At 45.0% G+C, this 14,968-nt stretch overlaps 1 protein-coding gene across 19 annotated transcripts in view; it reads left to right on the top strand.

Annotated features, from left to right (window-relative positions):
- Trpm3 (transient receptor potential cation channel subfamily M member 3) overlaps positions 1-14,724 on the top strand; it is a 559,244-nt gene extending 544,520 nt beyond the window's left edge. For 16 of the 19 annotated variants that reach the window (XM_008842767.1, XM_008842766.1, XM_008842764.1 and 13 more), the window contains 4 exons: positions 2,250-2,400; positions 2,512-2,711; positions 6,463-6,595; positions 9,856-14,724. In XM_008842767.1, the coding sequence (XP_008840989.1) occupies positions 2,250-2,400; positions 2,512-2,711; positions 6,463-6,595; positions 9,856-11,308 (1,937 nt within the window). In that variant the 3' untranslated portion in view covers positions 11,309-14,724. The remainder of the gene's footprint in view (positions 1-2,249; positions 2,401-2,511; positions 2,712-6,462; positions 6,596-9,855) is intronic. The other 3 variants (XM_008842777.2, XM_008842776.1, XM_029568137.1) reach the window with 1 other exon arrangement.
- The last annotated feature ends 244 nt before the right edge of the window (positions 14,725-14,968 follow it).

The following is a 14,968-nucleotide window of genomic DNA, read 5'->3' as shown; positions in this document are numbered from 1 at the left end:
AGGAAGGAAGGAAGGAAGGAAGGAAGGAAGGAAGGAAGGAAGGAAGAGGGCTGCTGGGGGCACTAAAGAGCTGCTAAGCATGGAAATGGGACAAAGTGCCAAGGACCCTTGTGAAAGCAAGAGAAAAGATGTGGCTCAAAATCAGGAAGTAAGGCCTGAAGAGATGGTGCAGTGGTTGAGAGCATGTACTGCTCTTATAGAAGACTAAGTTCAATTCCCAGCAGCCAGGTTGGGCAGCTCACAACCTCCTGTAACTCCAGCTTCAGGGGAACTGACACCTTCTTCTGGACTCCACAGATGCCCGCACTCACATGTGCATTCATACATACACATAATTAAACAAATGAAAATTTTAAAAATACAATAATAAAGTCAGGAATTAAGAGGGAGATCAGCAAGCCAGGCATGGCACGCACACCTTTAAACCCAGCACTTGGGAGGCAGAGGCAGGCGGATCTCTGAGAGTTTGAGGCCAGTCTGGTCTACAAAGAGAGTTGCAGGCCAGCTGGGGCTACAGGGAGACCCTGTCTCAAAAAAAGAAAAAAAAAAAAAAAAAAGAGGGAGAGCAGCATTTCTAGGAACCACAAGAAAATTGGTCCAGGTTGTGCCCTTAGGGAGAAATGGGAAGTGGCAAGAGGTGGCCTGGGCTAGCCATCTGCAAAGTCTGGACCTCAGACTGTAGTCTGTCACTGAGTTTCTTTCCAAGACCTTCTTACAGGTGTATCTTGGGTGGTCAGTGCCACAACATCCCATTTCCACATCCAGTCATCTGGCAGACAGAACCAAAGGAGGCACTTTAGTCATCTTGTCCTACAAAGTAAAATAGGGTCCTGGTCCTGGTGGCCTGGAGCTAATAAAACCCCTGTAGGCTACAAAGAGGTACTTTGTTCAAAAATCATGTATCTTTTCCAACCTGACTTCAGCTCAGCAGCTCAACCTTTGCAGCCACTGACAATTACCTAGTAAATTTTAGAGGAAATGTCATACCTAAGATCCCTCGGGCATCTGGTTCTATTGTCTGGGTCACAGCTGGATGTTTCAAGCTTCCAGGTCTGGGCAGCCAGGGCTGATAACCACTGCCTGGCAGAGGGAGCCCTGAAGAAAGATGGAGCCCCTTGATGTACTACACAGGCCTTGTAGAGTCTGGGCCACTGTGCAAACCCTTTTGGCAGCTCCTCAGGCACAGTCTGTGGAAACTATTGAGGCCTCCTGAACTGCTCCTGCCCACTGCCGCCACACAACTCTTAGTCATAAAAGTACCCTGCTCTGAGACCTACATAAGGCAGCTGAAGAGGGGACATGCCACCTCACTACCTGGTACCTAAGAGCTTCATCTGGCTCAATGAACCACACTACAGGGCTACAATGCATTATTATGGACTTTTTCTTGCATTTATCTGGAAACACCAAGCAGGTCTTATTAGCACATAGTCCAGCTCACCCAGTCCCACATATTACCTTCCTCCTCACCCCACCCCACAAACCCCTTTGCTATTTAGTCACTGCAGTTAGGTTTTGTTCCTTGTACCCTAAAATGCACATATTTGGAATGAAAATTGTTGGCTAAAAGGGCAGGTAACTGTGGGCTCGTGGCCCCCCTCCCATTACCCTCATTCCCTGTGGTCCCCCCACATCATTCCCATTCTCCATGGCCCTCCTTAACAGTGAAATCCCATCCATCAGGAGCACAAGTGACAAGCTCTCTAGGTACATCCCAGGGTGCTGCTCTATGCTGTTCCTTCCATACATGGACAGCAAATCGTTAGCTAAGGCTGTGGATTGTTTCTCAGAGCAATTAACAGTTGCCCCGGTGTTAATTTCCAATCAGTAGCCTGACATGCACGGCTCCAAGCTGTCGGCCCATGGCCTCTACAGCACATTTTGAAAGTAACTTTCTGGAGGTGGAACTCTGGCCCTGGCTCCTCCTAATAAGGCCTCATCAGGCATCTTAGGAGCACCAAGTGCCCCTCACCACTGCCAAAGGACTGAGTGACCAGGCAGGTGACTCTAGCCGCCTCTTGCAATTTGATGGCCGCTGGTAGACACAGGTGGAACTGCCTCCCCTCTGCAGTGGTGGCTCTTTGAATATTCATGAAGCTCTCACTTTCCTGTTTTGGCTTTTTCGGAACTTTTTGCTATTTGAGATGGCTGTATTTTTCTTTCATTTAAACCCCTCATTCAAATCTTTGCTTTGGTTTTTAATAAAGTAGCCCTGGCTTCTCATTTCTTGCCTGTGTCGCTTCCTCCAGCTCCCTGTGGACAGAATGAGACCCGAGAGGATGGCAAGACAATTCAGCTGCCCCCCTGCAAGACAGGAGCATGGATTGTTCCCGCCATCATGGCCTGCTACCTTCTGGTGGCGAACATCCTTCTGGTCAACCTCCTCATCGCCGTCTTTAAGTGAGTGGCCCCTTCCTCAAGCACACAGGTTGGATGGGGCGCAGGTGGAGGCAGCCCAGGCTTCAAAAAGTAGTGAGTGCTTTTGGTCACATGACTCTCTGTTCCTTTCAGCAATACATTTTTTGAGGTGAAGTCGATATCCAACCAAGTCTGGAAGTTTCAGCGGTATCAGCTTATCATGACTTTCCACGAGAGGCCAGTCCTGCCCCCACCGCTCATCATCTTCAGCCACATGACCATGATATTCCAGCACGTGTGCTGCCGCTGGAGGAAACACGAGAGTGACCCAGACGAAAGGGACTACGGCCTGAGTAAGCTGGAGGCCGGCTCTGCAGCCGGAAGTTTCCACCCCTTCCCACAGGCAGACAGGAGAGAGCTATGCCCACCTGGTCCTCCCACTACAATTCCTCCTGCCTCCTACAAACATAGGGGGTCCCGCTTGACACTGGTGGGAGACAGTGGAGCTGAAGCCAACACTCTTAGCCTCCTTTCCTGAGTGAAATAAACCAGTCTCAGGCAGAGCTGCTTTACCACCTCCCTGCACCCTAAGCTTCTCACTTTCCAGGGGTCCCCGTCAAATTAACCACATTAAAATGCACCCAGTGCTATATTCGATCTTTTTTTTTTTTTTTGGTCTTTTTGAGACAGGGTCTCCCTGTAGCCCCAAGCTGTCCTAGACCTTACTATGTAGACCAGCTGGCCTTGAACTCACAACAATCCGCCTGCCTCTGCCTCCCGATTGCTAGGTTTAAAGGCGTGTACCACCACGCCCGTGGCCTGGGTTTTATTTTTCCATGTTCATTTCTGGGATTATCATTTTTTTTCAGGTCTTAAAGGTCTTCCAAGCCTTAGTGTTGTACCTATATGATTTCATGAAAAAAAAAAAAAGAGTTTTGCTTTCCATTATTCAAAGCACAAACCAGCAGCCTCTTCACCACCCACCTTCTAGCCAGTGTTACGGAAGGGAAGTTCCGTTGGCACTGGGCTGGAACAGTTCCTTGCTGTGTAAGAATGTGCAGTGCATTGCAGGAGACTTAGCATATCCACCCTCACATATTAAGTACTGGTGGTTCTTGCAGACTCCTAAATGCCCCCTGGGCTCTCAGGAGCCCTACTGGGAACCCATGCCCTTACAGACAAGCTACTATGCTTTTTCCAAGTGTGTCAAGTCTATGCCTACATTAAATAAATCTGCAAATAAGAGCCTCTGGGATGGTGGCCCAGGAATCTACCACCTTTCATGGGATACCAGACCCCCCCCTCAGTCAACTGCTTCTCTAAGTCTGAAGCACTTAGTAATCTCCCTGACAAATCAATGCCCAACTTCTTTCTAGACATTAAAATCAGACAGTTGGAAAGAACTGGTAATCCCATCACTGTTTCCCTCTGAAGCACAAGTTTAGAAAAAGAGGAAGCTGAAGTGCCCTGACCGTTTGTACTGGATCCATGCCATCATGAGGTGGCATGGGCTGTCGAATCTGGGGCAGAGGACTGCTATCATGAATGCTACATTGTGTGAATTCTGTACTGAGGGTCAACCTCAGGGCCCCCTAGGTGTTTACAAGGAAGCATGAGTCCTTTGTGGTAGGAGAACCTTGTTTATCCAGAGAGCTTAGGATAGAGGACCTGGAAGAAAAACAAAGGGGCGGGGGCTGTGTCCATCATTGTGACCAAATGCCTGATAAAAGCCACATGAAGGAGGAGAGATTTCGTCTCACGGTTAGGGAGACACAGTCTATCATAGCAAGGAAGGCATGGAAGCTGCCATAGTCCCCACAGCAGTGGAAGTGTGAGGGGCAGGCAACTCTTCATAGCTTGGGGGATCAGAAAGCAGAAAAACTAGATTGGCACCCTGGCCAGGCTACAGGCCTCAAAGGCACATGCCTAGTTACCCATCTCTGCCAGGCCTCACCATCTCCATCTGTGGACCACGTGTTTAAACACATGATCCTGAGGGAGACACCTCACATTCAAACCACAGCAGGAGCAGTACAGAGGCCTGTTTCCACTGCAGGGCCCACCTCAGAGGCCAAACCAGAGGAACTCCACTGGGCTCCAGAACATATGTGGTTTCTTGTTTTCAGCCAGAGTAGCATTGAAAGCATCGCCAGATCTCTGTGACATGTGGAAGGGAGGAACAAGGTGTCAGACTCAGTGAAGGAAAGTCTTGAAGCTGTGACAGGATGAGAAGGATGAAGGGCAGAGAGGATGGCTCTGCACTGAATCTTCCCATCAGGGGAAAGTGAACTTTTCGCTATCAATCTACAGCCTTCATTATCTGATCCCAGCACACAGCCAAGTTCTTGCAGAGCCTCAGATAAAAGCACTCTGAAGTGTAAACTCTAAATTATATTACAAAATATGACATGGTTATAGGTTTTTTAAAAGAATATTTTGCTTTTTAAAAAAGAGCAGTGCAGGGCTGGGGATTTGGCTCTGATGGTAAAAATGTTTGCCTCATGAGGACCTGAGTTTGTGGATCCCCAGCATCTACATAAAAACAGCCACAGAGGCCACAATGTCTATAATTCCTCACCCCAATCTCTACTCTGGGGGAATTGGAACAGTCAGGCAGATCTCTGAAGCTCACTGGCCAGCCAGTCTAGTGGATTGGTGAGCACCAGGTTCAGTGAGAGACCCTGCCTCAAAAAATAAGATGCAGAGCAACTGAGGAAGAATCAGACATCAACCTCACACACCCCATGCACACTCACACAAACACACACATGCACATACACCACACATACAAAAGAGCAGTCAAAAGAAATCAAATGAGGCTCTTCTAAGGTACCAACTGTGTCAGTCTACCCCTTTCGGCCTCAAAAACATCCCTCGCAGAGGGAAGTTTATGCCTTGGAAGGCCTTTATACATGGCCTCTCTCCTTCTCACTGAAGTCCAAAGCTCTGTGTCATTTCATGACCAAATCTCAGGTGTTCATGCCTGGCAGAGCCATCCCTCACCTCCAGAGCCTGACATATTTGGGAAGCACAGTCTGAATTCCAATATTTTCTGTACTCTCATCTGTTTTTACAGATATGTTTTACATGCCCCAGCAAGTTCAGACTGATGTTAAAAACAAGCAGGAGTGATCACAGGAAGCAAAGCCCTGGGGGTCTGAGATTGGGAGCCAAATCCAAACATTTGAGCCAATCCTTATGGATCCCAAGGGCCCAAGAGGAGAAAGACTTCTTCATTTTGGGGTTTTCCAAAGCAAGTCTCTTACCCTAACCCTGATTTATAAATCATTAAAGGTTCACAGTTCCACTAGTCTCATTCTACTGTTGTATCACTTATGAATAACTTTACCTTCTATTAGAAAACCAACAGTACCATAAATAAATAAGCCTTTCTTTTCCTTACATTAATAAAAGGGAAGAGATGGCCCAGAACTCAGCAAGACCCAGACTCCTTCTATTTTGTATGATTTTGTTTCAGGGTCACAAAATAGTTGCTAAGCCTCCAGTCAACACATTTATGTTCTGAAAGAAAACAGAGAAAGAAGCAACCACGTCTCCTTTTCATTTTATCAGGAAAGCAAAATGTCTTCCAAATATACCATCCCTCCCTGAAGAAGACTTTTTTTGTTTCTTGGTCAAAACTGAGTCTCATGGTTGCTAACAATTTCAAGGGAGACTAGAAACATTATATTTGACTTTTCTGCCTCAGGGGTAGTAAAAAGAAAAGGGAGAATGGGATTGAAAGAGGATTATCAATCGATAGTGTCTGACACACTTCTCAGCCCAGAAATGTTGGCGCCTTTAAGCATCCAAGCTTGAGTAGCATCATTTTTCTTGCTTTGGTTACGTTCTCTGTCTTGTAATGGACGTACTCTTACCCAGCTCCTGCAGTACTCAGGTGGCTTCACAGACCACGGCGACTCTACCACTCAGGATGGAGCTGATGCAAGTTGCCTGAGATTTGGATTCCATCAGGAACTCAGAATAGAACCTGGAAACCTTTTCCCTGCCTGAATTTCTTTATGCATGTCATGAGGCCCACAGATCAGACGCCATAGCTATCTTTGCTCTGCCTCATGGTTCTGTTTTTTTTTTTTCCCACAGAACTCTTCATAACTGACGATGAGCTCAAAAAAGTACATGATTTCGAAGAGCAGTGTATAGAGGAATATTTCCAAGAAAAGGATGATCGCTTCAACTCTTCCAACGATGAGAGGATACGTGTGACGTCAGAAAGGTGTGTCCCCTGGGCCCTGCATCCCCAGCATGCTTCCTGCCAGAGCTTGTTTGACTGATTGAATTCATGCACACAGTTCGAAACACTAATGCTTATCTTTACTGTCCAAGAAATTGTGGATCTTCTGAGAGAACAGGGTATCTCCTGACAGGTCAGCAGATCAAAAGCCCAGATCCTAGGTAGGAGGGATTGGTGAGTCTGGGACACAGCTGGCTTAGACAAGAAACTGCCAAGTTCTGACCCAGATACAAACCAAGAGAGACTCAGCACCACTTTAGGCTTTGTGACAGGTTTGCATTCATTCTATACACCACTAAACTTTCTTCTCCAGAGGAGTAGCATAGCCCTTACCCAGCTTACATAGGTGCTCAGTGTCTTCCAGATAAACACTAGCAAGTGCTCTGTCAGTCAGTGAGAATAATGATTGCAGTCTTTTTTCAAGAAATTAGATGATCAGCAATGTGTGTCACTTGCTGTTTGTTTCTTTAAAGAATGTGGACTGTATACATAGGTATATTCATATGTGCCAATGAGTGGTTGTGTCCACAGGTACCAAATGTGTATTTAAAACTTCAAAGATATGCACAGATTTCACAAACATCTGCCACCACAAATAGAGCACTTTATGATGACATGATAGAAAGAAATTATCTGGCAAACAGAGGAAGGAACTGCAGATCTGAAGCTCCCTCTCCTGCTGAGGCCTTGAAAAGCTGTTTATGAATGGACATACAGCCTCGTGCAGACACATTTCCTTAGCATATGTCTTCAGGACTTTGAATTGCTTTTTGAATTCAGAAAAGCCATGGACCTAGGAGGCAAGGAAGACAGGAAGGAGGTATATGGAGATGCCAGGAAGGTTTTGCCTCTCTGAGGAACTAGGGTGAAGAGGGACAGGCCCCACTACATGTACATGTGAACATACTGTGTTCATGTCAAAAACTCCTTCTGGAGAAAGACAAGAAGGACCCAGGGCCCCACTCCACATCTGCAAACCTTTCAGGACTACTTCCTCCTCTGCTCTGCTCTGGGTGTCTGCTCAAAGAGCATGAGTGATGTAAACAGGTGCCAGGAATCCAGAACAGAACAGAGGCCCACCCTTCCTGGGCAATAATCTGACCTTCTGGAAGACTGAGGCCTAAAGAGCCAGAATGCCCTTGTGACCAAGCTCAGGGACCTAAAGCCCAGGCCTTATTCTGCTTCTGTGGATTCTGTTTCTGTCAGAGTCTTGTAATGGTTATTGTTGAGCTTTCTGCATTTATAAGAATTCTAACAACTGAAATAGTCCAGCAACAACAGGACTGCATGCAGCACAACAGAAGCATCACGGGATGCACAGGGAACCCCCCAAGAGACAGGGCATCCATACTGCCCACTTACACGTCCTTCAGGACACGTCCTTTCTGAGTGGAGTGACAGGTGATATCCCCATCCCCATTTACATTCTCTTAACAGAGACAGAGATAGTTGGAGATGGAGCTATACACTCATGTATGTTTGTGTTTAGATATGTTAGTACAGCTGCATATGGTTGAATTTCCCTGTTAACTGTGCATAGTCCAGATAACAAATAAAATAGTATATAATTCTACCTGTGTATTATAGAAGCCCAATGCAGAAATTTGAAATCAGAAGTATTAAGAGTTTATTCCTTCTCATAGGCACCTGCTACCGCCCACCTTTCCTGGACCCTGTTGTCATCACCTATTGAATTATTCTGAAATGAGCTACTTTGGGTTTGCAGATGTGAGAGAAGGAAAGCTAACCAAAGGTTTCCTTCTGTAGAACATGCGTGTTTCATGCTGGCTTTCTTTTTTCACATAGTCACTGTATATATCTATCACCTTGGGAATTCCTGTCAATCCATGAATTCTTGTCATTCACGTCTGCATTCCAGTTCTTAAGTTATTTGATCAGAATCAGATCTAAGAGCCAAAATCATGACTGAAAATTCTTGCTTGGCTCTTTGGGCCTGTTTATGTCAAGAACACACACCCATTTGCGCTTAACTTTTTAAATTGTGTGTGTGTGTGTGTGCACTCATGTGTGTATGTGTGTAGTGTAGTGTATGTGTGCATGTACACACATGGATGTGCATGTGTGTGGATGCCAGAGGTCAACATCAGTGTCTCCTTCAATTGCTGTCCACCTTGTATGTTGACCAAGGGTCTCTTATTGAACTTGATGCTTGTGTGTGTGTGTGTGTGTGTGTGTGTGTGTGTGTATGCATGTTAAACCCTTTGTTATGCTGTGCCCAAATCATCAGACTGTTAGATCATGAGATGGTCAAACACACCCAAAATTGTGGATGAAACTGGGTAATAGTGATCTTTACTCACCTTTACCGAAGCCCACGGGGACATTAGGAGTGGATTAGAGCCATCACCAGCCGTATCGCAGCTCTAGTTCCATTTCCTGAGTCAGCCCTTCTTTGCTTATGGAGATCCCCTGAGTCCCTCCTAAGTGTGCCTGAAGAGTCTCTTCTTCCTGCACACCATCTTCCTTTCACACGCCCTGAACTCCTGGTTTAGGTCCAGTTGATCTCCCTCCTCAGGCCCTGGTCCTTCTGTTGCCCCAGCTCTGCCGCTCACTTGCTCCTTTTCTCTATGATGTGAGATCCCAGGCCTGAAGGGAGGGAGAGAGAGAGGCCTCACACCCCGGCTGTAGCACACAGACATTTCTCAGCTCTTAGACCAGTGATCACATGCAGTTATGCCCAAAAAGTGTCTGTATCTCCTCCAAAAAGAACAGCAGGAAGAATAACTGTTCGACTCTGTATTACACTTCTAGCACTTAAAAAAATAATAATAATAAAAATAAATAAAAATAAAAATAAAAAAACCTACTAGAACTCAGCACCTAGCATATGCTGAGCAGAAACCTGAAAACCTCTGAATTATGCCAGGCATGGTGGAGCACACCTCAAGTCCCAGCCACTGAGAGGCTGAGGTGGAAATATCAGTTGCATCTAAGAGTTCAAGTCCAGCCTGTGCAATACAGGCTAAAACTTACTACTAAAATCAAAGGAAACTGCTGGACGACATCAGCCCTGTAGCGTCATCCAGCACAATATTTGGGTTTTGTGATTCTCAGTAGCAACAGCAAATGCCACCTTTCCCCTTCAGCTCCCCTCACCACCCATAACCCCCCAGTTTCCTTCTTGGAGAAGAACATAGCTTTGATGTCTTCTATCCCAGCCTTCTAATTCCCCAGCAGAGAAACCCGACCCAAGTGACTGTCATGCTCTCCTTTTCACACAGGGTGGAGAACATGTCCATGCGGCTGGAGGAAGTTAATGAGAGAGAACACTCGATGAAGGCTTCGCTCCAGACTGTGGACATCCGACTGGCACAGCTTGAGGACCTCATCGGGCGCATGGCCACAGCCCTGGAGCGCCTGACAGGTCTGGAGCGGGCTGAGTCCAACAAGATCCGCTCCAGGACCTCCTCAGACTGCACAGACGCAGCCTACATAGTCCGCCAGAGCAGCTTCAACAGCCAGGAGGGGAACACCTTCAAACTTCAAGAGAGTATAGACCCTGCAGGTGAGGAGACCATGTCCCCAACTTCTCCAACCTTAATGCCCCGTATGCGAAGCCATTCTTTCTATTCAGTCAATATGAAAGACAAAGGTGGTATAGAAAAGTTGGAAAGCATTTTTAAAGAAAGGTCCCTGAGCTTACATCGAGCTACTAGTTCCCACTCAGTAGCAAAAGAACCCAAAGCTCCTGCAGCCCCTGCAAACACCCTGGCCGTTGTCCCTGATTCCAGAAGACCGTCGTCATGCATAGACATCTACGTCTCTGCCATGGATGAGCTCCACTGTGATATAGACCCTCTGGAAAATTCCATGAACATCCTTGGGCTGGGAGAGCCAAGCTTTTCAACTCTAGCACCTTCCACAGCCCCTTCAAGTAGTGCCTATGCCACCCTTGCACCTACAGACAGACCTCCAAGCCGGAGCATTGATTTTGAAGACCCCACCTCCATGGACACTAGATCTTTTTCTTCAGACTATACCCAACTCCCAGAATGCCAAAACCCCTGGGACTCTGACCCTCCTATGTACCAGACCATCGAGCGTTCCAAGAGTAGCCGCTACCTAGCCACCACACCCTTTCTTCTGGAAGAGGCCCCCATTGTGAAATCCCATAGCTTTATGTTTTCTCCTTCAAGGAGTTATTACGCCAACTTTGGGGTGCCTGTGAAAACAGCAGAATATACAAGTATTACAGACTGTATCGACACAAGGTGTGTCAACACCCCTCAAGCGATTGCTGACAGAGCCACCATCCCTGGAGGCCTTGGAGACAAAGTAGAGGACTTATCTTGTTGCCACCCTGAGCGAGAAGCAGAGCTGAGCCACCCTAGCTCTGACAGTGAGGAGAGTGAGGTCAGAGGCCGGAAAGCTGCCAATCCAATATCCTCCCAGGAGGCTGAAAATGCAGACAGAACCCTGTCCAACAACATCACGGTTCCCAAGATAGAGCGCGCCAACAGCTACTCAGCAGAGGAGCCAAGCATGCCATATGCACATACCAGGAAGAGCTTCTCCATCAGTGACAAGCTCGACAGACAGAGGAACACTGCAAGCCTGCGAAATCCCTTCCAGAGGAGCAAGTCCTCCAAGCCAGAGGGCCGAGGGGACAGCCTGTCCATGAGGAGACTGTCTAGAACATCGGCTTTTTACAGCTTTGAAAGCAAGCACAACTAAACCTTCTTACTGTGTGTTGCAGGAGGCTCAAGAATCCAGCACTATAACTTTCCCCCAATGTCCACCTCTTCCCCCTTCCTTGAATCATACCCGCTTTATTCTTAGCTGAGCAAAACAAGCAATGCCTTGGGAAATGTTAACTCCAAGGTAACTTCTGGGCCACAGATCATGGAAAGCATTTGATCTAGCCCAGTGCCAAACACAGAGAGTTAAGGCATGTTCATGCTTGCTGGGCAGGGAGGGGGAAAGAGGGCAGAAAGGGGATAAAGATGAATGTGTGTTGCCAGGCACCATAGAAAGCCACACGCTCTGGGGAAACGAGGGGCTCAGGCACTCTTCAAGCCAGGAGGCATCCTGGGATTTCTGCCTGATATCAAGAGTTGAGGATACAGGGCTAAATTGCAAAATGAAATAAAATAGCCAGCATACAAAATGAGATATTCTAAACTTCCATTCTGTTTTCTTTTCACATTGGTTCCATCACTGGTGACTGATGAAGAGCATCCTTTTTATTCAGTATAAGCCGGCAGCAAGCAGTTCTACCTAACGTCCCACATCCACCTCATGCCAACACTTCTGTAATTGGTCATTATAAAGAAAAACAAGGTAACAGTCACAGTTCACCTGTCTCTTATATATTCACTTCTGGTGCCACAACTGTTTATTTTTCTTGAAGAAAATAAGGGAACAGAAATGCCTTTTTGTCTTGCATTCAAAATGAAAGAAGACCTGATGTTGAAAACAAAGGTCAGATGATTTACCATATGCCATGGGCAATCAAGTAGAGTCGAGGAAGCTCAGGATGAATGTAATTAAATAATTTTATATTTTTAAGTTATTTTGTATCTCACCTGTCATCAATGAATTCGTTCATTGAATATGTAATATTGAACTTAAAAACAGTGGGCAGAACTAGCGTAAAATTGCCACATGGGATATTATTTTCTCACCATTCGTAGTGTGTTATGCTGCTGTGTAGCTTTCATCACTTGCATGACTCCACCGTGTCCTCTGAACACCTCCAAGGTGTAACTGCCAAGTTTCTACACCACTCATCACATGACCATTTTGTAGTCTGACACATGGTTATATGTGGATATTTTCATACCTAGAGTTTTACCATCTAATCTGAGCTCAGCATAAATTTAATTGGAGTTTTTCAAGGGCTGGTATCTTTTTTATGGAAATGTTCCAAAGTACTTTTTAAGGAAGTTTCCAAACCATAAATAACCTTAGAATTGACTGGAAGTTTGATATCAACCCAAAGCCATCAGTTGCAGGCATACCATGAATATTTTTCTTATATGTAGAGCTATAAAAAAAAGATACAATAGACCAAAATAGAAAGTAAATATACTAAACAAAGAGTTCTATAGTATATGCTGCTTATATGTATATATAGGCATCTACACAGACATGCTTATATATAGTATATAAGTAGATAGAGAGTGTTTTCTTAAGAGGCTTTGACTTTCTATCATCTGGAGGTATAACCAAGATGTCCTTTAACTGTCCAAGAAGTTTCACTGAAAGCATTCATTATGCTATTGGACCAACTGTTGAAATTATAATTTTCAAAAATCTCTGTCATCCTAATTTTTCCTTATACCAAACAAGAACTGTCAAAATGATTCACCCCTACCCTCTGCCCCTTTCTGTCCCAAAGCACTCACTGCTCTGACATTTCCTTTACTTGGGTTTCTCCTACACAAAGCTATTTATTCCCACCAAGTAAGACTTGAATAGTTGTGTGATTCTAAGCCAGTTAGTATCACAGGCTCTAGAATGGAGGGACCAGTTTCTAGATTAGAATCTGGATTTGAAGCAGGATAAAGAAATCTTAACTGCAAATCTTTAAATTCCTATTCGATCATTAAGATTTTTTAAATAATAAGGTCTTTAAGAAAAAAATGACTTAGAGCCAGGCATGGTGAGGTATACCTGCAATCCCAGAACTTGAGGAGAGGCAGCATTATCAGGTGCTCAGGGTTAGTTTCTGCTACATATCGAGTTCAAGGCCAACCTGGACTACATAAGACCCTGTCTCCAAAAAAAATAAATAAATAAAAGCAGAATAAAAAGAAAAATTTGTGCTATGGGCATGGCTCAGGGGGGCAGTACTTTCCTAGTATACCCAAGAGCCTGTGTTCAATCCCCAGCACCGAAAAAAAAAAAAAAAAGGTAAGAAAGAAAAACACAAACGAAACACAATTTAATGTCACTGGTCCCAGACTCTACCTGGTTCTTTTGTTTAATTGTAGTTGTAAACACCAAGTTGCATCTCATTTTATGAAATCAAGTAAATTCATCACAAAACTTTTAGTCTTTAAATTTTTTTATAAAAGGAACAAGATTTTCGGTTAAAAAGAGTGGCAAGATCACATTTGCAAAGGATTCCTTTTTCATCCTTGGTGTTTAAGTGATACCCAATCTCTTCATTGATAACCGCTCTAGAGATACTCCATTGATGATTTCCCTCCCAGCAGACATGCGTTGAATCATATGCAAATAAATCATTTGTCTTTAACCTTCCTTGTGCCATGACTCCCTATGAGAAGCTGATGAAAACTCCCCACAGACAAAGTGCATTCCTATGAAGTTGCAATGTAACTTTAAGGGATTCGTGACTCCCCTGGTTCTACATTGACTGATGATGAGGAAAAGGAACCATGTTTGTTCATACACAGCATGGCTGTGACAGGCACTTTATATTTTAAGACCATTTCTCTGTGATTCTCAGGAAGGCCAAGTCTCAGCACCCGAGTTTAAAGCAAAGTTTCATTATTTTTGTTCCTTAGATTAGATGTTATTAGCTGGCTGTCCTTATGCCCTAATGTTTTCATGATTTTGAGTAGCAAGCAATCTCAAAGGCAAAGACTCCTTGAGGGAGTCCATAGAGGAATCCAAGAAAGAGATGAAGCCATCTTCTTTGACCATAGAGCAGGACATCAAGTACCTCCAGGGCCTCGTTTTGGACCTCAATGGAAGCAAGGGAAAGAAAAGATGAACAGGAGTGTTTCCGTGTGGTCACCGGAGAGAAAGAGAGTGACTGGGGAACTAAAAACTGAACAGTCCTGAACTTTTGCTCTGCATGAAAATTAAGTGCTAGCATCTTTGGTGAAGTGTGTGAAATCTGCAAACCAAATGTTAATGACGTTAGACACAAACTGTGTGAGTCTCACAAGCCATCTCTTTCCTGTGCACATGCGTGTGTGTTATTTTCAATCCCATCTCCTTCCATTTCTGGGTTCTCTGCACACCAATGTGGCATTGATTCTGTGGCCTTCTACAGTCAGCTTGTCTTCAGCTCATTCCTTCACCATGTTCCTGATTGAGGGGACGTTAATTACCTGCCTCTGTGAATTAAGCAGCTCCTGAGTCACTAAAGACCATAAATAAAGTCATAGAGAGCTCAAGGAAGTGATAGCCTCTGTTTAATCATCTGCTCCCTAGGTGCCAATTTTTATATACTATGATATGTAATGATTCGTTCTCAATTCCTTGTTTGTTCCTCTGAGGGGAAGAAATTAAGGCTGCTTTATGAAAATGACCATGGAGGTTTCATGATTATATAATTGTATATTTACAATTAGAAACTGATGAATTTGAACAGAGCGCTAGAAAGCAAGAGTACAGTTGTCATGGCCAGTTTGTGCTTCT

The sequence above is a fragment of the Nannospalax galili genome, unplaced genomic scaffold (genome assembly GCF_000622305.1).
Source record: "Nannospalax galili isolate Female #2095 unplaced genomic scaffold, S.galili_v1.0 scaffold761, whole genome shotgun sequence".
Taxonomy (NCBI): domain Eukaryota; kingdom Metazoa; phylum Chordata; class Mammalia; order Rodentia; family Spalacidae; genus Nannospalax; species Nannospalax galili.
This window is presented reverse-complemented; position numbering and strand designations above follow the sequence as displayed.